The sequence below is a fragment of the Ornithodoros turicata genome, chromosome 1 (assembly GCF_037126465.1).
Source record: "Ornithodoros turicata isolate Travis chromosome 1, ASM3712646v1, whole genome shotgun sequence".
In the NCBI taxonomy this organism is placed as follows: Eukaryota; Metazoa; Arthropoda; class Arachnida; order Ixodida; family Argasidae; genus Ornithodoros; species Ornithodoros turicata.
In genome coordinates this window covers 143253008-143276402 of record NC_088201.1, presented here as the reverse complement: position 1 = coordinate 143276402, position 23395 = coordinate 143253008, and the positions used below count along the sequence as shown (strand labels likewise).

Below are 23395 nucleotides of genomic sequence, written 5' to 3'. Positions count from 1 at the left end.
TTATCTCTTTCTGCGATGTCGGGGAGGGCTGGCTTTCGTCGGACTGACAAAGGTTGCGCTGAAAAATTCATCGTGCGCTATTCTGTGCGACCTCCGTAGAGCATGATGTTCGGCTATTTGTTCCGATGGGATAGCTTCTGGATATCCCTGTCAATTATCATTAATTTGACTAAATTAGACACGCTCTTCACACTGGTGGGGTAAAAAAGTAACCTTTACTAGGCAAATTTCCGACTTAAGCTCGCAAAAATTTACATTATTAAATTTACGTTACACGACATTCACATGAAGAGGTGGCAAAACCCCAGTAAGAACAACTGCCATTGACCACATGACTCTAGGTGGTGTAGTTTTTTTATTATAATTCAATGACACGTTGTCTGGGACACCCTGTATATATAAGTAGAAATGGTATGCGATAGTATTTTACTTCGTTTCCAAGTCTTGTTTTCTACAGTGTGTTTCACCTAACATGTTAAAAAATCGAATTGAAAAAATTCACTAGTCTGAACATCATCGGGGTAGATCTATTTATATCTTTGGAGTAGTTTTGAAAACCCAATTTATCGGGACTTACTCGTGCTTCATTTGGATCATTCGTGTTACAATCGGTATACAACACAATGTGCTCCACTAACGTGCTAAACAGTCACAAAGAACACGTAAAAATCACTGAACATTCAGAAATTAACACTTTGTGCCTTACTGAGAGCAATCGCCTCGAAGCTGTTCAGAAACGTGCACTTCGCTTTGTTCACATATTTTACCTCCGGGATATCCCTGGCTTTGAATCGTTCGACTACCCATGTCTCTTAAAATACTTTCAACTGGTCCCCCTGACATCGCGGCGTCAAATTGCTGATCACACATTCCTTCACAAGCGTGTACATTCGATTCTTGACTGCCCATTCTTGCTATGCCGCATAAATGTCCGCTATTCTTGCGGAGCCCTTCGCAATCCCCCGTCATTTCATATACATAAAACCTGCCCGTATGACCCACTCACAGGTTGCCAAATTTTGGTATACACTTTTTTGTCCTCATGTGACATTTTTTCATCCTATGCTGAATTTAAACGTAGCATTGCATCCTGTGCAACATCATCCATAAGCAAAACATCCTGTTTTTCAGACAAATACTTCCCTTTTGAAGTGATAGGGCATAGTATATGTAGAGACTTTACACTCACTTCCTTCACTATGCCTCAAGATGACGACAGGAGATGACGTTGTCTGGAAGGAGCGGAAGCTGGAGACCGGGTAAGTTGTTGCTATGTTGACTTGATGCTATTGACTACCATAGCTTTGAAAGAGTATATATATATATTTTTTTTAAATGTAAGGAATGGTCGTTGACATATTGGTATCAAGGTGATTGATATTGTGCTTTTTCTTGTCGTGTAGGAGCCTGATTTGCCTCTTGGTAGTGGTGGTATTGCTGGTGCCGACCCTTGGCGTCATCGGTTACCGATTGCTTTGGCCGTGGGGTCTTTTTTTAATGATCTTCGAGGGGGTGGTGATAGTAGAGTCGTACCCAGGGGTCTCTACGAAGATGCTGTCGGCCGATTTGAACTGGAACGCATTCGAATTGTCTACTCTGCTGACATTAGGCAAGCCATTTGAGAAATAGCGCATATACTAAGATTGTATAATGTCTTTGAATGTGAACTTGCTGGTCGGCGCTTTAGTGTCCCTGGTCAGTTTACCATACATTTGCCTTCTCAAGGTGTGTTTGCGCTTAATAACGTTTTAGAGCAAGAACTACAGGTTTTCCCGCTCATTTTAATCCATTGGACACTCAATTTAATCCAAGTGCTACCCAATTTAATCCAGTGGTGAACCAAATTAATCCAGACACCAACCAATTTAATCCAAGCGCTACCCAATTTAATCCAATTGTGTACGACTGTGTATTCAGTCATGTCATGACCGTGACTTTAATGACTTCGCCAATGTCTCATGAGTTCATCCATGACAACTGATTCAACCACCCCTGGATTTTGCAGTGTCATGCCGTGTTTTATGACTGCCTTTTGTCATTATGACATTTCATGACTATTTTGAAGACGTGTGCCATGAATCGATTTAATGGGACTACCGCTGCTTCAAACAGTGTCTTACGGTGGCTTGTGACTACCGAGGGTCATTGTGACATTTCATGACTATTTTTCATGATATGTGCCATGAATCGATTTTATGGGAATACCGCTGCTTCAAATAGTGTCTTACAGTGGTTTGTGACTGCCGACTGTCATTATGACGTTTCATGCTATTTTCGTGATATGTGCCATGAATCGATTTGATGGGACTACCGTTGCTTCAAACAGTGTCTTACGGTGGTTTGTGACTACCGACGGTCATTGTGACATTTCATGACTATTTTCATGATATGTGCCATGAATCTATTCTATGGGACTACCGCTGCTTCAAACAGTGTCTTACAGTGGTTTGTGACACCGAAGGTCATTGTGACATTTCATGACTATTTTCATGATATGTGCCATGAATCGATTTTTTGGGACTACCGCTGCTTCAAATAGTGTCTTACGATGGTTTGTGACTACCGAGGGTCATTGTGACATTTCATGACTATTTTCATGATATGTGCCATAAATCGATTTTATGGGACTACCGCTGCTTCAAATAGTGTCTTACAGTGGTATGTGACTGCCGATGGTCATTATGACGTTTCATGACTATTTTCAAGATATCTGCCGTGGATCGATTTTATGGTACTACTGGTGCTTCGAACAGTGTCATGCGGTGTTTTACGACTAACGACGGTCGGTACGACATTATATGAGTATTGTCATGATATGTGCCATGAATCAATTTTATGGGGCTACCACTACTCCAAACAGTGTCATGCAGTGTTTTATGACCACCGACAGTCATTATGACATTCCATGAATTTGCCATGGTATGTGCCATGAATAAATTTTTGTGTGACCACCCTTGCTTCAAACAGTCATATAGTGTTTTATGACTACTGATGGTCATTATGATATTTCACGACTATTTTCATGATATGTTTTATGAATCGATTTTATGGGACTACCGCTGCTTCGAAAAGTGTCATACAGTGTTTATGACTACCGATGGTCATTGTGATATTTCATGACTATTTCATGAAATGTTTTATGAATCGATTTTTTCTAACTACCGCTGCTTCAAAGAGTGTCATACAGTGTTTTACGACTATTCTATGACTATTTTCATGACATGTTCTATGAATCAATTTTATAGGACTACCAGTGTTTGAAACAGTGTCATGGAGTGTTTTATGACCAGCGTTGGTTATTATGACATTTAATGACTATTTTTAGGATATGTGTCATGAATCGATTTTATGGGACTGGCACTGTTTCAAACTGTCATACAGTGTTTTATGACTTCTCGCTATCATTATTACATTTCATGACTGTTTTCATGATATGACCATGGATCAATTTTATGGGACCACCACTGCTTTAAGCAGCGTCATAGTGCTTTCTAACTACCAATGGTATTTAATACATTCCATGACTATTTTCATGATTTGGGTCATGACTCGGCTTCATCCAACTACCGTTGCTACATACAGTGTCACGAGTGTTTTAGAGGCAACAGACGGCCATTATGACGTTACATGGCCATTTCCATTATATGTGGCATGAACTGACATTATTTTATTTAATTTTCTTAAAGACCCTTTACGTAAAGGCGTTACGTAGGGGAGAAGAAGGAACAGAAAACAGAAATTTTTAGACAAGTCCGTGTGTTACAATCAAAAGAATATTTTCTCAAGTGCTATCTGAAAGCTACCAAGATCTGACAGTGCGACAACGTCTGCTGGCAAGTTATTCCATTGGCTAATACCTAGCCACCAGTGTGGAGTATTTATGTGTGTCTGTGTAACCTTATTTTGATTCTATCTTGTAAGGATGCTCTACACCACGAGAGCAAAAATGAGCAGGGGTAACATATCAACCAGAATTATATAATTTATATATAAGAACAAGCCTGGCTATTTACGTCTCACTGCCAATAACGAAATTGTATACCGCCTTTTAATCTCGGACATACTTGCTGTGCGATCACGTATATTAAAAATGAACCTCGTAGCATTGTTCAGAACAAGCTCTAGCCTATCACACCTGATAACGACTCCGCATACCGGCTGCGTATCCCAATATTGACCTACCAACGTGTTGTGCGACTACCGCTGCGTCGGACAGTGTCACATAGTTTTGTGATTACTGACGCTCATTATGACATTCCATGATACTTACATGATATCTATCATGACCGACTCGATGCAACTCAGCTGCTTCACATTGTGTTATACAATGTTTTATGACTATCTACGAATACCTTAGTGACCATCGGTATTCCTAAAACTGCATGACACTGCGTGAAGCTAAGGTATCTGCATAAAGTCGAGTCATGACCCGTATCATGAAAATAGTCAGAGAATGTGAATATGACAGTGTTTGAAGTGCCACAAATTGATTCAGGGCACGTATCATGAAAGTCCTCATGAAATGTTATAATGACCATCAGTAGTGACAAAACACTGTACGACACCTGGTGAAGCAGCGGTATCCCCTAACGTAGGTTCATGACACGTATTCTAAAAATAGTAATTGAAAGTCATAATGAGCGTCGGTGGTCACAAACCACTGTGTGACACTGCTTGAAGTAGCGGCAGTCCCATAAAATCGATTCACGGCGCATGTCATGAAAATAGTCATGAAACGTCGTAATGACCGTCGGCAGTTATAGAACACTGTATGATACTATTTGAAGCAGCAGTAGTCCCATAAAACCGAATTATGGCACATATCATGAAAATAGTCACGTAATGTCACAATGACCGTCGGTAGTCACAAACCAATGTAAGACACTGTTTGAAGCAATGGTAGTCCCATAAAATCGATTCGTGGCACATATCATGAAAATAGTCATGAAACGTCATAATGACCGTCGGTAGTCACAAAACACTGTAGGACACTGTTTGAAGCAGCGGTAGTCCCATAAAATCGATTCTTGGCACATATCATGAAAATAGTCATGAAATGTCATAATGACAGAAAGCAGTCATAAAACACCGCATGACACTGTTTGAAGCAGCGGTAGTCCCATAAAATCGATTCATGGCTCATATCATGAAAATAGTCATGGAATGGCATAATGACAGAAATCAGTCATAAAACACCGCATGACACTGTTTGAAGCAGCGGTAGTCCCATAAAATGGCTTCATGGCACATATCATGAAAATAGTCATGAAACGTCAAAATGACCGTCGGTAGTCACAAAAAATCGATTCATGGCACATATCATGAATGTCACAATGACCGTTGGTAGTCACAAACCACTGTAAGACACTGTTTGAAGCAGCGGTAGTCCCATAAAATCGATTCATGGCACATATCATGAAAATAGTCATGAAACGTCACAATGACCGTCGGTAGTCACAAACCACTGTAAGACACTGTTTGAAGCAGCGGTAGTCCCATAAAATCGATTCATGGCACATATCATGGAAGTAGTCACGAAATGTCACAATGACCGTCGGTAGTCACAAACCAATGTAAGACACTGTTTGAAGCAACGGTAGTCCCATAAAATCCATTCATGGCACATATCATGAAAATAGTAATGAAACGTCATAATGACCGTCGGTAGTCACAAAACACTGTAAGACACTGTTTGAAGCAGCGGTAGTCCCATAAAATCGATTCTTGGCACATATCATGAAAATAGTCATGAAATGTCATAATGGCAGAAAGCAATCATAAAACACCGCATGACACTGTTTGAAGCAGCGGTAGTCCCATAAAATCGATTCATGGCACATATCATGAAAATAGTCATGGAATGGCATAATGACAGAAATCAGTCATAAAACACCACATGACACTGTTTGAAGCAGCGGTAGTCCCAAAAAATGGCTTCATGGCACATATCATGAAAATAGTCATGAAACGTCAAAATGACCGTCGGTAGTCACAAAAAATCGATTCATGGCACATATCATGAAAATAATCATGAATGTCACAATGACCGTTGGTAGTCACAAACCACTGTAAGACACTGTTTGAAGCAGCGGTAGTCCCATATAATCGATTCATGGCACATATCATGAAAATAGTCATGAAACGTCACAATGACCGTCGGTAGTCACAAACCACTGTAAGACACTGTTTGAAGCAGCGGTAGTCCCATAAAATCGATTCATGGCACATATCGTGGAAGTAGTCACGAAATGTCACAATGACCGTCGGTAGTCACAAACCAATGTAAGACACTGTTTGAAGCAACGGTAGTCCCATAAAATCGATTCATGGCACATATCATGAAAATAGTCATGAAACGTCATAATGACCGTCGGTAGTCACAAAACACTGTAAGACACTGTTTGAAGCAGCGGTAGTCCCATAAAATCGATTCTTGGCACATATCATGAAAATAGTCATGAAATGTCATAATGACAGAAAGCAGTCATAAAACACCGCATGACACTGTTTGAAGCAGCGGTAGTCCCATAGAATGGATTCTTGGCACATATCATGAAAATAGTCATGAAACGTCAAAATGACCGTCGGTAGTCACAAAAAATCGATTCATGGCACATATCATGAAAATAATCATGAATGTCACAATGACCGTTGGTAGTCACAAACCACTGTAAGACACTGTTTGAAGCAGCGGTAGTCCCATAAAATCGATTCATGGCACATATCATGAAAATAGTCATGAAACGTCACAATGACCGTCGGTAGTCACAAACCACTGTAAGACACTGTTTGAAGCAGCGGTAGTCCCATAAAATCGATTCATGGCACATATCATGGAAGTAGTCATGAAACGTCACAATGACCGTCGGTAGTCACAAACCACTGTAAGACACTGTTTGAAGCAGCGGTAGTCCCATAAAATCGATTCATGGCACATATCATGAAAATAGTCATGAAACGTCATAATGACCATCTGTAGTCACAGACCACTGAGGGACACTGTGTGAAGCAGCGGTAATCCCATAAAATAGATTCATGGCACATGTCATGAAAATAGTCATGAAATGTCATAATGATAAAACACGGCATGACTGCAAAATGCAGGGGTTGTTGAATCAGTAGTCATGCATGAACTCATGATACATTAGGGAAATCATGAAAGTTGCTGTCATGACATGACTGAATACAGGGTCGTACACAAATGGATTAAATTGGGTAGCGCTTGGATTAAATTGGTTGGTGTCTGGATTAATTTGGTTCACCACTGGATTAAATTGGGTAGCGCTTGGATTAAATTGAGTGACCAATGGATTAAAATCAGCGGGAAAACCTGTAGATGCTGACGAAGTGAGTGAATTCCTTATCATAATTTCACTGTCTCATGTATTGATTCAAGTAAATTGCAATTTTGGTGCCTCTTCCCAAACAGAACACAGCTTCCCATGGTGTTCCCGAGGATATACTTTTCCGGTAATTCGGATCTCCCTGGGAGACAGACATTTTTCTGACGGACGTCCCCCACATCTCCGAGTGGCCACGATTTGGACTTCCCACAAATATCCGTCGTTTGTGCTCACAGGAAGTTACACGGACGTTACAGGACGTTGCACGGACTTACTTGCGCACGTGCTCAAGGCCCTGCATTTTCTCATTATTATTCATACTGATTCATTGAGTTTCCGCGTAATTGGACACATTTTTAGTAGGCCCATAGGCGTTTTTCCCGCTATTGTGTTTCGGGTTCGGCCACTGCATCGTTGCTCCTTTTCGTTTTTTTTCTCGTATTTCGTTACGGGCAATGAGCATGAAGTTTTAAAAAGCAAAAATAAAGACGTACATACACAATCTCTTAGAACATTGAAGATCACTTAGAAAGGCAGTGGCATACCTTTCCAAAGCGAAAATAGATACTATATATTGCTTGTCTCGCGAGCTTCCACAAATTCGAGAGTCCAGTTGCCTGCGAGCAAAGGTGGGGTGTTTAAGATTAACGTGATTGCGCATATCAGTAACAGTGGACTGAAGAACTGCTTGGCGCATTAACTCATTGCGATGCAACATTTGTGGTTCTTACTCCTTTTGGTGTAAGGCGTTTAGTTCGTTCATCGAAAGTCGAACTCACGCCGCGATGTGCCTTGCCATGTTTCTCTCTCTCCTGCGATAATGCTCCGCGTAAGATCCCGTCAGGGATCCTATTTGGACAATTCTTCAACCGGCCGTTACGGTACATCCTGCGGATGTACGGTTAGGGATGTCCATTCATGCAGCTCCGAGGGATGTCCCCCTGACATCCATTTCACGACATGGATGGTGGGATCTATTTCGGACATCCGCAAGAGATAGTGTTCTGTCTGGGTTCCCCAGTTATCATTTTCTTCTTTATGTCCCTCAAATGTCCATCTTCTGTATGTATACTCATTCTTTCCCACCTTCATGTGCGTTCGATTATTGCATTCTTACCTTTGTTCTTTTTATCCCTTTAATGTGTCGCTGCATACTATATGTATATATTACAGGTACTTTGCTGTAATGTGATAGTGCGTCAACATCAAGGTTCCTGTGGCCGTTCCTGGGCACACGAAACTCGTTCGTTCATTCATTCATTCATAAAAAAATGTTTTAAAAATCATGTAAAAGTCACAAAATCATGTACAAACCATAGAAAACACGAAAAGCTCAACCGAGCAAACGGAAAGCCTTTGTACATGCTACTGAATGGCGCTTTTTCTCTTGCTAGGCTTCGCTTGCTTTCACCCCTATCCCACTGTCTTTCCTTCGCTCAGTTCTCTGCTCTTCACACTTTCTTGTCTTCAACAGATATTATTCATGGTGAAAGGAGCAGCCTTTGCGATGCTGCACCTGTGTTTCGAAAAATGCCGAAGCAATATACACTGTATATTTCTGGCGTTAAACAGACACACTTGCTGCTTCATAAGATTACATCTGACAAACAAGTAGGCTACGTGTACAAGCACTAACACGTCATATTGGCGCATAACTCGTTTTGATGTTTGATCACAGGTTTCTGTGTCCTGTGTGTTGGTTCCTAGTTCAAGAAAACACTCGTGGTCTCAATATAGCTCGTGGTCACAATACCGCCTTTATTTCGATAATTTCGTCAACTAGGATAAAACAAACAACGATGAAAGCCAGTAGAGACTATGACCAGTCGGTACTTTTAAAACGTTGCGACCTGAACCATGGACGTCACTGAAACCATCGTTGCCACAAACCATATAGGATGTATACTGCTTGCAGCGCTGTTGCTGTTGCACACGTATTTGCACTTTAGTGTTTTAAACAGAGCTTCGATGTCCTTCTCTGACTTCAGAAGAATTTGACTCATCTCAGCTTCACATCCTTTTCCTTTGAGTACTTCTGGCAAGCAATGCTTGTTGTATTCCAGTGCACTGAAAAAGTCACCATACGTGTGGCCGTTAGGGAATAGAAGGAGCGGATAGAGAGAGGAAAGGAAGTGTTGGAGATCTTACTACATGTTCCAACTGTTTCTACAAAGCTGCTCGCTAACTGTCATCATTCTTCCGAGAACGTATAACGGTAACTGATAACCTGCTTCAGATAAGTCATGTAATAAGTTAGCATCCCGTGGAATTTCTTCAGCCGTCTGGAAGGGCCTTCTTATGCTTTTGTCCTTGGTCGTCTGTGGGCCTCTATGGCCAGTCGAGGTAGACGAAAAAACCAAACCTAGAAACTCATCAGCCTGAAGTCAACTCAGGCGTGAAAGCTTACGATTTCTATAGTCATCACGAAAATTCTACATGTCGCTAATCGAAACAAACTAGGTTAGGTTTCTTTAACACGTAATAGCTCTCAGACAGCATTTGTTCGGGTTGCATGGAATAAGGAGCAGAGTGTGCGGCTCAGGAGAGACGGAACAGCTGTCTAGATATAGCGAAGGGTAAGCTATGCGAAATATAAATGATGTGCGCGGCTGTGCTGATATTTGATGCTCCTAGGAACATTCTTTATTATGATGTTGCTGTGTACGATTATTGTTTTGTAAGTAAGAAAACGCTTACCAGCAGACTATTTTGTGCGTCTCAAGACCGGTATCTTCAGGCTCTAGCTCGGTTGCGGGTCTTGGAGTAGTGAGGCCTTGTTCCTGAAGATATCTTTTACCGCACCCGATGGTGGCATCGATTAATGTTTCATTATTGCACTCTGGTGCAACAAAACCTGAAGAATAAAAACAAGGTTACATATAGTGGGAAGTAGTATACAGCCTCTTCTGACAAAAGGCGTCACCTCGTCGAGTTTGAGCAAGCACACTTCGTCGTGCTCGCTTAGCTTCGTGTGCTTCCTCAGACTCAAGGGAACGCTGGCTTGGTTACGTACGCATCAGCTAGATGGCCGTATTGGACTTTTTGCGGATTTTCGGACATCTTTTGGACACATTTCGAACCTCATTGCACGGAAATATCAGTGCTAGAAACACAGTAATGGCCACAGGACATTTTAGCTGAATAGAAGCTTGCTCCGTACTTTCATACTGCAGCAACGTGGTAAATTTGAGGGATCTTGTCCACAACATTGTCCAGGGGGCTTAATCCCTTCATCGTCGTTACGGTCGTTACAAGCTAACGAGTGGCGTGAAATTCAAAAAGGTGGGCACGTGACACATTGCGCGTGGCGTGTACCACGGCCTTCACGTATCGCGCGAAGAGCGCCGTGCACGTGTTTTTTCACGTGCCCACCTTTTTAAATTTCCCGCACACCTTTTTGAATTTCCCGACACTCGTTAGCTTGTAACGACCGTAACGACGATGAAGCGATTAAGCCCCCAGGACTGATGATGTAATTATTCATCAATGTAATGTTAGTACTGATGGAATGCCAGACAGCTACACAAATGTCTTTCTCACAATAACTGTTTATATTCGTGGAAAAGTTTTTGGTTTGATTCATCATTCGGTGGCTTGATACAACAACACAGCACAATACAGCGCAAGGATTTCGCCCGAGCTGAACGTTTTCTGCCGCTCGCGGCGAGAACCCGGATAATCAATCGCCGCCTTCAACGGATGCCTGTTGAGGTGCTTCTCCTTCTCTATGTGACATTAATTTCAATATGGTGGCCGCTGCAAACACGCAGCACATGGATGTGGTAAGAAACACGATGCAGGGTTCATTACACTCATTTGAACTCACAGCAGTTTGTTTCGCGACAGACTCAAACGTGTACGCCAAATACTCTACCATAACGCTTCGCTGACACTTGCGGTAGATGCATATACAGGGTGGTGAGCCAACCACGGGATAAATTCATTGTAAATAACGTAGGCAACGGAGAGACATGCTGTCAAGGAATTTTTCTCTGCCAGGAACATTTGCCACATATCGGCACCATGATAGAAATGATTAAACCCCGAGACAAGGCTCAGCGCACTCATCGAGAATGCGTTTGCGATCGTCTGTGCATTCCTTGTCTCGGGGTTTAGTCATTTTCATCATGTATCACAAGTTAGCCTCCGTTTCGACTCTTTTTCACGTCGGTACCATTTTTATTTCATTTCAGTTGATGGAAATCTAATTTCTTGAATTGAACTCCGAAATTTGCAAGGTCTACCTTACGTTTTGTTTGCGAAAATGGGTTCCTCATGGTCAGTTTACTCACTATAGCAACGACAATTGCTGAAATAAATTCGCCTAAATCCGCGGAAATGAGTCGTTGACTCCGCCTGTTTTTTGTCGGCTCCAGCTCGAGCGCCAAAGTACGACGAATGGAGGTTAAATTGACAGCCGGAGACCGGAGTTACAATGCTCCAAAAATTTATTTCCTTACCTGCCTGTCAAAACTTCTGCTGACCTTGTTTTTGATACAATAGCTCTGATTCCCGCACTCGCCCCGCGTATTTGTTCTGTTCGTTGGGATTCTGACCCTCTCCCCCTCGTACGGTGTCCCAAGCAGCACAATGTACTGAAAGTCAAGTGCAATAGGGGTGGACGGGTAGGTGGGAGGGCTTGAACAGATTTGTGAAACTAAAGAACATTGATAAGACACATACCCTCCACCCCTACTGCACTCGACTTTCAGTACATTGTGCTGCTTGGGGTGTGAATGTAACCTCCTTTCGTCACGCTTTGGCAGAGCCAACAAACAAGAGGCGGAGCCAAGGACTCATTTCTGCGGATTTTCGGCGAATTTATTTCAAATTGTGGTTGCGTTACGTGTCTTATCGGGTGTTACAATGAGTAAAATGGCCACGACGAACCCGTTTGCGCAAAGAAAACTTTAGGGTGACTTCTGTAATTTCGGAGTTCAATTCAAGAAATTAAATTTTCATCAATTGAAATGAAACAAAAATGGTACCAATATGTGGCAAATGTTCTTGGCAGGAAAAAAATTCCTTGACAGCATGTCTCTCCGCTTCCACTTCCGGTAAAAAAAGACTCCTATATGTGGACACTTGTTGCTAACCGTCCGTGCTAAACGATATTCTATCAAAAGTAGATGGAGTACATGGCTTCAATGGAAGGCGACAAGTATGCAGGTAAAGCCAACTTTAAGAGTACGTGTCCCGCAATTGTGGGAGTGTTACTATGAATTTGTATCATGATTGGTGGACCACCATGTATGTGAACAGCACGACTGATTGCTTATGTCGCACGCAGGTATCTGCACGCAACGAAACGCTGTAGCGTGAACCTTGCTTAATTCACATTCGCAACATGAGAACAGAACACGGGTTTGTCAGAGCAAAGCATGTTTCAAAACCTGTACAAAATTGGCTCAGCCGAAGGTTTGTCCACATATTCGTCAGCTGCACACTCCCCCACCTCATGGTCACCGAAAGCATACACGCACAGAAAAACAAGTCGAACTTACCTAGCGAGAGGCATGACATGAAAGCAACGAGGATGAGCTTCATTTTTATGAAGATAGGTTACTGAGGCAGACTAATATCAAGCTACAGGCGCTCGGAAATGCCTCAGTGGCCCTTTGTGTCGCTTATGTAGGTTCATTCGTTATCTAGAGTGCGCAATGACTCAACTGCAAGTGAGCCACGTGCCTATAGCCCACGGATATCGCCAAGCAGCGCAATGTACTGAAAGTCGAGTGCAATAGGGGTGGACGGTATGTGTCTTATCAATGTTCTTTTGCTTCACGAGTCTGTTCAAGGCCTTCCACCTACCCGTCCACACCTATTGCACTCGACTTTCAGTACATTGTGCTGCTTGGGTCTTACCTGATATCATGACGTAGACCGTTATTATGTCAATAGACGACCGTCTGTTCACAAACATATTACTACACGATGAGACTGGTTCGAGGTTATATTTTGCTGTGGTGGGCAAGAAGCGGGAAAAACGCGTCTGCTGATAGGCCGAAAAGGCTGATAAGGTTGATAGGTGCCCACCAGCATGCTTTGCGCAGCGGCGAAACGTAATCGATGACGTAGGGGTGCAGGCCGTCTATAAGAATACTGATTGTACTGCACCGTCGATAACATGCGTGAAAACGCGAACAGTTAAGCGCAGGCAGAAATGCACAGGCATTGCAGGAAATGATACAGGCACCTTTACCAGCTCAAAATACAGAAATAATAATAAGCATCCTAATTTCTATAATTTTTCAATACAATACGATTTATTGCAAACCAGGCATAAGACAACAAAACTTGCCCACCAAAGCACAGCACAGCATAATACGCTCTTCTTACGAGTGAAGGATTTTTAAAAAGTGTGCGGAACAGAGACCACTGCCGTGCTCTGTAGGTCATCTGGGCTCGTCGCTCTCTCGCAGGACCTCATTTTAGTCGTTGCAGAACATGCCGCAGCCAAAAAAGAAAAATATTTTGGGGTCACCACAGTGCTGTTTTGAGGCCTACTAATAAATGTTCAGCCAGGCCTTTCAGAGTTATTTTTTAAATAATATTATCCTAACTATCGGCATGTGCAGCATATGTAATTGTGGGAGTGGGAATCCTATAGTATTATTTAAAAAATACTATAGGATTGAGAGTAATTTACACGCGAGGTAAGTCAGCCTACATTTTTGCGGCGATATGCTGCACATGCCGATAGTTAGGACTGCGGACAATTTCGACCTCATGGGGCGAGAGAAATCTCCAACAGATTGTGACGACAGGAAGATATATATCCTCCGCGTGGCTACCAGCATCGGTCAGAAAGAAATACGCTCTTTCTTGTCATCTGTGTAGGGAACATATTTTCGATGTACATGTCACGACCGCTTACAATAAACAAACAAACAAACCAACAAAAGCAATGCATGCACGCAATACGGAATGATATTGAACTTCTAAAAAGTATCCGCTGCGCTCACCTAGCAAGCAGCATGATACGAAAGCAAATACGATCAGTTTCATTTGGACGATGATTGACTTTACTCGCCCCTCAATAGAATGTCGACAGGTATCAAGCAACTTGTGTAGACAAACCAGATAACCGCTCCTTTGAGCCACATATATAGAGAGGTTTTCTGTTCGATCACCACAAGAAGTACTCCTCTTCAGAGGGCAACGGCGCACTATCTTCTACGTACTTCGGTCGGGTTTTGATAACGGACCCTGAGTAACAATGATAAGTGGGGAGCCTCTGGAAACCGTATATAACGTGGCCTTTGAAGCATCGCGTCTAGCACAACAAATGAACAGATAAGACTGAGTCATGCAATCTTGAGATTGATTCATGCATATACGATACCTTCAAGATGGCGCTAGTGATGGTCTACTGCTACGTCGAAACCGCGGCAAGCTACCATCCATATTCGCAGAAATGCACAGTTTTTGCGATACTTGGGGCTATACTGTAAGTATACTTGCCTGGTACTAACCAGCTGATGCTGCCTTCATTCACGTAATCCCTTTCAGCACTCTAACAAAGCCGCTTACAGGACGCAATTCGTTCACCACCGTCGTAAAATACTGAATTGATTTTTCTTACCCCCCGAGTCGGTGACTCACGATACAAATAAACCATTAAAACGTCATTCCTAAGCCTTTCAATGCCATACCAATGATGCGGACGGTTAGGTTAAGAAAAACAGATTATGTTCCAAATATCGGTGGCTCTCGTCCTGAGGCATTTCCATTCACATTAGGACACCCAATGTTTTGCAAAGATTCTCCCAAGCTCCACAATGCTAAACGAAAGAGAGAGTATTGGACAGAGGATACGCGCTGTGCTGCGTATTTCTATTTGTCTTCTCGCTAACCTACATGTGTTCAATACATGCAATGCTTCTTGTTAGTAGCGCGCCTTTGGAGACAGAATCCCACGTTCGTATCCTGAAGCCTTTTTTCGACATCAGGTACCATGCGTGTCCTTAAAATACGCTCGGATCACAGTCGTGTATACCAGATTGCAGCAAAGCAGCAACGTACACAATAGTTCGTAAGGCATGCGCCAACTGCTGGGGTACCGCTGAGACACAGGAGCTTCAGCTATGCAAGTTAAGCGAGTCATACTGACGCATGATCATTTGCTCAGCGTCTACAGGGACAGGCGGGAACGAAACCACACTTTCAAGTGTGGACACTATAGTGCAACCAACCTTTTGTGTTCTCTGATATCTTAACCATTTTATTGCGCCGCGCCTGCGGGAAGTGATGTGCAGGCAGGTGACGCCAATTTTATGAGCAAGTGTCTCTGAATTCTAAGAATGTGTCTATTTTAAATGAAGGTATGTTATCTCCGCTCAGCAAAAGCTCACGTTGTTATTCCACTCCGCTTCTCCATATTACAGAGCATCACACTTTATTTCTAGTTATGTTTACCATGAACTCAAATTGCAACCAGAGTTCGGCTCACCAGGATATTTCTTCTGTCCACCTCTATAGTGTCTCATCCGAGAATGGAATGTTTTGCCATCAAATGCTGCACATGCTCTTTTTCACCTCTGCGAGCTTGAGTTCTTGTACATATCACCTGATGTAGCGCCTTATTATTCCAGAGTTTGCGGTTATTCCAGATTTAATCAATGAAACGAAAACAAAATAAAACATGAAATGTGAAAAATGTATATAAAGAAAATAAAACCAAATGCAACACGGATCGAGCCCTTCGAACGCGAATGCCCTCTTGCCCACTATACCACGGGGCCAACAACGCAACACGACATCGGTGAGGGATTAGGTTACAATGTTATGAAAGTCATCTACCTTATATCTATCTATCTTATATATATATATATATATATATATATATATATATATATATCGCTGTGTGTATCGCTATATGTGTCGCTTACAGACGTACACGTAACTTACAAGATAGCTTGGTCCGCTCTAAAGTGGGCGAACCCACTAGCCCTCCGGCGGGCTGTCATCCATGTAATGGCAGGAGATGCCAGATTTGCAAGTTAATGCAGACCGCACAAACGGTCAGAAGTACAAATTCCAACTTTACCGTCAAGATCAACGCAGACGTAGACTGTAACTCATGCAACGTTATCTATCTAATCCAATGCAACACATGCCGGGCCCAATACGTGGGTCAGACAAAAACTTCTTTCCGAATTAGATTCAACAATCACCGATCGGATGTTACCAAGAAACCTAATCTCCCAGTCTCACGCCATTTCAAACAACCAGAACATTCAATCAACGAAGCCTCAGTTTTTATTCTCCAGTCGAACTTTACCTCCGACCGCTCCCGGGAACAACGGGAATCTTACCTAATTTACAAATTCCGATCGGCCATTAACGAGGACCCCGGCATGCTGTCAACAATAAGAAGTCTAACAACCTAGATAAGACCCTGTTGCCTTTTCTCGTTTCAGCCAGATCAAGGTCCCCACTGACCCACAAGGACGATGACCCCACTCCTGGACCTGACACAGAAACGCTCTGGAATTTCCCCAATTGACAACCGCCAGGTGGCGGGAATTTCCCCCAACCGATCACGTCATTCTCAAGCCCCTTATCAGCCTCGTGGCCACATTTAGCTCTTTTGTCCCGAAGAAGGCGGAGCTTCCGCCGTAACGTAGACATTCTCCCTAACTTTCATGATTTTTAAGTTTTAATAAACCCTTTTTTTGTTACTTCCCCTACTTTTGTCTTCTGTCTCCCATTTATTTCAACTATATATATATATATATATATAAATCTTACATCCATCTTATAGCCGTCTATCGTGTACTGCCTTCGTCATGGGAAAAAAATTGGGGCCTCCTGCATCTGTGCACAAAGTTGCAGAGCGCTGAAGACAGGGGCCCCTTTCATCTCCGAAATGGACACTTTTTTGGGCACGCCTTGGTTTTGACGTAATTAAAAGACAAAGACATTCCAATGTATTCTTCCATGAAGCCAACACGGCGAAAATGAGTCTCCCAGCGGGGGGGGGGGGGGACAACAACTTTATTTTGGCTTTGGAGAGTGGGGAGGTTCATCGCCGCCACAGGCGATACTCTACCCCTTTGCTGGTGGGAATGTGGGGAGTAAAATAACGAGCCCCTTCACAATAACGATCGAGGTCCGATGGTGTCCAGAAATGTCAGAAGAGCTTTGAGCGCAGAGCGTTGCTGGGCTTGATTACGCCAGGGACCAAGTAATTTCGATAGGGAGAAGGGGCGAGAGTCCAGCTGACGAAGAGACTTGGAGAGTGTGGTTCGGGAAGGTTGGTAGTGGGGGCAATGAAGAAGAAAACGGGGGAAACGTGACCCTCTCGCGCTTCCATTCCACTTGTGTACAATCGAGAAGTCTTCCATGGTCACACCTAGACGTGGACACTTGTTTCTAACTCTCTGGGCCAACGGGTATTCTACCGAAAGCAGATGGAATGCGGAGCTTCAATGAACGGCGGAGAGTACGCAGGTGAAGCCAGTTCTAAGGGTAGGTGTGCTCAGTGCCGGATTTAAGGCGGGGCGAACGAGGCCTGTGTTAACACAAGCCTCAAGGTGACGCACATAATTCTGTGCGCCTGTTGTGTGTTTCAGCCACAGAGCAGTTACTTTGTATCCTGTAAGGTTCATGCATAACCAGGGGCATAATGCTGAAGACATGTTCGAAATATTTAATCAGTTTATTTGAAGCACAAGGCATAAACATCAAGGAAGGTATGACAGTCCTACGACAATGCTGTGTCCATGAGTGGGAGGTATAAAGGTCTTCAAGCACGAGTTGGCACGTGGGTTCCTTGCTCAGTGTGCTGTCTGAATATGTTGGCAAAATTAGCTGCCGAGTGCCCCGCTGATGTTGCCTTTTTCAGGTTTCCTCGAGCAAGTATACGAGTTAGCGACAAGGTGATTAGTAACATCACCACAACGATGTCCGGTGACTGCTCAGCAAAGCAGCCTGTTCCGGTACCGAAGTCGGTCAGTGGTACACGGTAGTCCTGTAGAGCGGTAGCTGTCAGAGCCGTCAGGGGATACTGTGTTGTCTTAAACACGCTCGAAGATATTGCTATAGCAGTCGAGATGGAATTACTGAGGTGCGCTTTAAAGGGACGGTCTCGTACAGCCGGAGTGATTCCGAAACTTACCCAAAACTATCTTCACGAGTGCCGTAACATACAACCGTCAACGTTTCATTCGGAATAACCAAGCCGTTTTCGAGGAATTTGTCGAAACGTGCTGTAATAGCAGACGAGGAAACATGCGCTTCTCTCAAGTAACGTCATGCATGACGTCGGCCTGCGGGTACGCCGCCGTTGTCATGGTAACTGTAACTTGGAGAGGCACCTTGGGTTGAGTGATCCTCTTTGCTCTCGAAAGCGCGCGTAATATATTTTTGATCGGAGCTGTAACGCGACCGCGCGTCCCGATGGCCGGCGACTTCAGATTTGTCATTGTGGGTGGGGTTGTCCTGCGACTTTTAACTTGTCTCTGAAGATTAACGTAGTTGTTTTAAACCACCATGTGGGCCATTTCTTAGGATGTACGTTTTTCACCTAACAACTGAAAGAAAATATACGTGAGCTGCCGCGGTCCCCAGTAATTTCTGAAAGTCGTCTGCTCACGCCGGTGTACTAGCGCGCGCACAAGCAGACGATTTCTGTATCCTATCACGGACTTTCCCTCGGGGCGACGTGGCCGTTATTACTGTTGCCAACACAGATCGCGGCATGCTCTGCAGTCTTTATCAATTTAATTCAGTTATTTAATAGCCGTGACGTATTTTGTCGGGTAAATTCGCAGTATTCCATTTTCAACAAAGGGCAATCGAATGGTACAGTTTATGAGAGGGGCAGGGGGTACGAGACCGTCCCTTTAAAGCAGGCGGTGTCATCAACTTGGAACGGGAATTTCTGTGGTGTTTTGGGACGATATTTTAGACAGAGTGGACAAGACCAGTAAAATGTCAAAAAGTCTAATGATACACCTGGACAGCGACCTGAAAATGCTTCGACGTGAAGCATTCGATCACTACGGCATGGTCGGGGAAGATGTAACTGGAACAAGGGAATATACTGCAATACGAAAGCTCAATCGGCTACCCAATGTATGGCTGACGCCACCAGGCTACGGAACTGTCCCGGAAGCACGGTCGAGTGGCCCTTCATAGAAGTTCCGAAGAAATAACTTTAATTGAGTAGAAGTGCAAGGGTGCAGGCGAGCTGGTACATTGTAAAATGACGATAAAACGGTTTTATCGTCGTTTTACAAAGAACTTTCTCCAGGTCCTGAGTCAGTTTGGTTTCTCTTGATCAACAGCTGGCCGGTATGAAGAACTATCGTCCTGATTCGCTTTGGAGAAATCTGTACCCTCGAGGTATATACTTCAGTCTCTGTGCTAAAGCATTTTGCAAGACGAGGTCGGCAGCCGATGAGCGTACAAGCTTAATTTGTACAAGCTTTCGCGTGGAGGTCCACGCTTCCTCAGGTACAAAGTGAAGTGGTGACACACATAAGTATATATAGTATAGACATACGGTACACGACTAAACACACTGCTGTACAAAGAAAGGGAAGGGGAAAGGAGATATGATGCCACATATCTGTGTACAATGAATTGCTGGGCAGACGGATAAGTGACCTCTAACAGTTTAAGAACAGTAAAGGGTGTTATTGTGAACAAAAAGGCTCGCCAACCCAGTTTCGCGGAAGGGGGGTCAGGAGTATGGGAAACGAGTGGCCCAGAATCGACAAAAGGGAAGGTTATGGATTATCTGACTGAGAGCCAGACGATGACTGAAGCGAAGATTCAAGACTTGTGCACAAATAAATATAGATATATAACTATTAAATTTACATAAGCGGATATAACGAGCCAGGACTAAGATTCAGACCATTTTGTGTGAGGCACTTGAATTGCGAAATTAAGTGGGACTCTCTATTCTTACGTTTAATGTCGGTGCGGAACCCAGATTCTAGCAACATAATTTTCAAATCAGTTTCAAAATCGTGATTAGGTTGATTGAAATGAATGGCGACAGGAGTTTGACGGGCATTTAGGATATCAAATTTGTGGCCGTAAAATCTTTTTCTCATTCTGTTGGAGGTTTCACCGATGAATTGTGAATTGCACTTGCAGCAGAATATCAAGTAACAAATATTGGGTGAATTACAATGGAGTGAATGGCGAATTTTCAAAAAGAAGTCACCCAAAGTACTACGGGCACTGGTGGACGGCGTGATAAATTTACAGGTCTGGCACCGTGTACTACCACAGGGATAGCAACCTGGCGAGCGCTTCATCATGCATGATGACATGAGGATCTCGCGCAAATTTTTGGATCTACCGAATGCTACTAATGGGGGAGTCGGAAAAATTTCCTTTAATTGCTCGTCAGCATGTAATATATTGAGGTGGCGTCTAAGAATGGAATTGGTATTGACAAGTGATTTATGGTATGTGGTGGATAAAACTACATTACTTAAGTCTTCTTTGCGTTTCGGGGTGAACAAGGACTCCCTGGACAGGCTAGATGATTTGGCAAACGAGTCATGGATGAGTTCACATGGGTAATTTCTTTTTTGGAAATCAACTACCATTTGCTGAACATGTTTTACAAAATCAGTCTGATCTGAGCAGATTCGTTTCAGGCGCAAGAACTGACCATATGGAATACTTCTTTTCTGGTGATTAGGATGATGGCTTTCATAGTGGAGATATTGACGCTTATCCGTTGGTTTCTTGTATAGTTGAGTGGTCAGCCTACCAGATTTACATGACACTGTCACATCAAGGAAGTTGATAGATGACCTTGAATAGTTACAGGTAAATTTCATTTTGTTATGCAGAGAATTGAAGTGATCAAAAAATGACTGCAGAGATGCCTCATCACCAGACCAGAAATGTCGTCGATGAACCTGAGATATATAAGTGGCTTTTGGGGGAAAGAATTAAGGGCTGAGTTTCCAAAGTGACCGACGAATAAATTGGCATAATTAGGTGAGACTCGGGAGCCCATGGCAGCGCCATGAATTTGGACGAAGTGTTGATCGTTGAATACGAAGTTATTACAACTAAGAACTAGTTCGAAAAGAGGAATGATAGCGGGCATGGGAAGAATATCGGAAGGGTGAGAATTAAGGAAGTGTTCAACGGCAGAGAGACCTTCGTCATTGGGATTGTTAGTGTATAGCGAAACGACATCCATTGTTTCCAACAAAATGTCAGCATAGTTACTGAAATAGTCATGGACGGCGTTAACATTGGAAAGAAAATCGTTTTTGTCTTTGACAAAGGATGGAAGAAGGGGTGGGATATGTTTGATGCGGTGGTCAACAACTAAGGATAATTTCTCTGTCGGTGTGTTTATTCCTGAAATAATGGGTCTCCCGGGGTTATTGGGCTTATGAACTTTGATCAAAAGATAAAAATTACATGGTGTGACGTTCTTAGGACGCAAGAATTTGGAAATATGGGACGGGATAAGTTTACTAGTGACGAGTTCATCAATTTTCTTATTAATAAGAAAACAAAAGGACGGGGTTGGATCCTGATCGATAGCTCTGTAAAACGAGCGGTCACTCAACTGCCTGTCCGCTTCTGCGATGTAGTCGGATGTATTGAGAACCACTATACCGCCACCCTTGTCCGCTGGTCTGGTGATAATGTCATTACGGGCTTTAAGATTTCGTAGCGCCACTTCCTCACAATTGCCACACTGCTGGTATAATAAGTACGGGCAACTTGTTCCCTTAATACGTCATTTGTGTTCCACATCTCCGCTCTCCAGTTCCGCGGTTCAACAAAGAAAAGCCCCACCCAAAGTGACATTCGGGATCCGCCGCTTTTGCGAGTGGAAAATAAGGGAAGCAACGCACCAAAAAACATCATCTCATTTTGTCAATACCACCACATCGTCATTGCTGAGATAATCTGTGGCTCCCAACAAGGAGTACAGGATATCAACAAGATCGTGTTGTTAAAGGTCCTGATAAATACCCTGTAAGTCTGCAAGGACGAGACTCTGTATTGCAGTTGCATGTGTACTGATATGTTTCTGTTGTAGCATGTGCGTAATAATCTACAAGGCGAAGTACAGTAACCTTTGGTGCGAGCTATGGCATAGTTGGTTTCTGCAATTTATCACGCACTTTATGTGGAATATATTGGAGAACAGATTGTGTGCAAAGGACGTCCATGAAGCTGAGAGAGCAAAAAGTGTGAGAGAGTGATAGTGCAATGCCATGTGCTGCAATGCTTCATTCGATGTGAAAGTGTATTTCATTTTAACCGACACGACAGCTTCAGTGGCATATACGTTTGATTGGAGAGCCCCCTGAAAAGACAAAACTAGGTTAGCAACAAAATATACCGCACGTGAATCTGCCAACCAATAAAGGCGTTCCAGCACAGTGCACAAAATTGATCGTTTGCAAAGTATAAAGGTAAGAAATATTTGTGCTCCTTTCCACCTTCCGTGGAAGTGTCCATTTTTCTTCTTCCCTGTAAAGCGCAAGTAATGTAGACGTGGCCCAAACAACTGTGAACTAGCCGCGTGCAAGTGAGTGAATCACACGACGGAGACTGCCACCATCCCAGCAATGTGCGAGAAATATTCCCTAGAAGTATAACAATCACCCAGGAAAAATTAAACAAATATGCTTTCGGGATCCCGCGTGAATATCGAATGAAATAATGAATATGATGAACCAGGGTTTGTTGCCGGTAACGGAAATGAGGAACATTAAGTACTCTTATTCCACAGGACAGGAAGGCAGAACCGAATCGCAAATAGTTTCGTTTCCATTACCAGGAACGGAAACGAAATCCAAGAGCGGTAACGATCACGGAAGCCAAATGAAGAATTTATGATCGTGGACGTCGCCACACTTTTCATGCCTAGTACTTGTGGTGGTCTTACCTTATCCAGCAAACGTATATAGGGGAACTGGTTGTAAGTTAGAGACCAGGATAAAAGGACATAAAAGGGGAGGTAATAATAAGGGCAAGACGAAAACAACCCCATTATGCGAGCATGTAGAAAAACGGTATCAACTTGGAAGCTCCGTGTGTTCTGG

General features: G+C 43.2%; 2 protein-coding genes across 3 annotated transcripts in view; both read right to left on the bottom strand.

Moving 5' to 3' along the window:
• The window catches only part of LOC135386310 (uncharacterized), a 532914-nt gene that overhangs the window by 254898 nt on the left and 254621 nt on the right, over positions 1 to 23395 (bottom strand). The gene's annotated exons all lie outside the window — the stretch shown is intronic.
• LOC135370277 (uncharacterized) lies at positions 9076 to 14451 on the bottom strand. 2 transcript variants are annotated; one of them, XM_064603987.1, is made up of 3 exons: positions 12848 to 12915; positions 10041 to 10197; positions 9076 to 9410 (listed from the first exon to the last, which is right to left on the bottom strand). In XM_064603987.1, exons 1-3 carry the CDS (start codon positions 12888 to 12890, stop codon positions 9179 to 9181), a joined length of 432 nt encoding a protein of 143 aa, XP_064460057.1. In that variant the 5' UTR covers positions 12891 to 12915; the 3' UTR covers positions 9076 to 9178. The 2 variants fall into 2 exon arrangements, 1 of the variants encoding a protein (XP_064460057.1); XR_010415286.1 differs by lacking the exons at positions 9076 to 9410; positions 12848 to 12915 and adding an exon at positions 14309 to 14451 and having other exon boundaries at positions 10019 to 10197.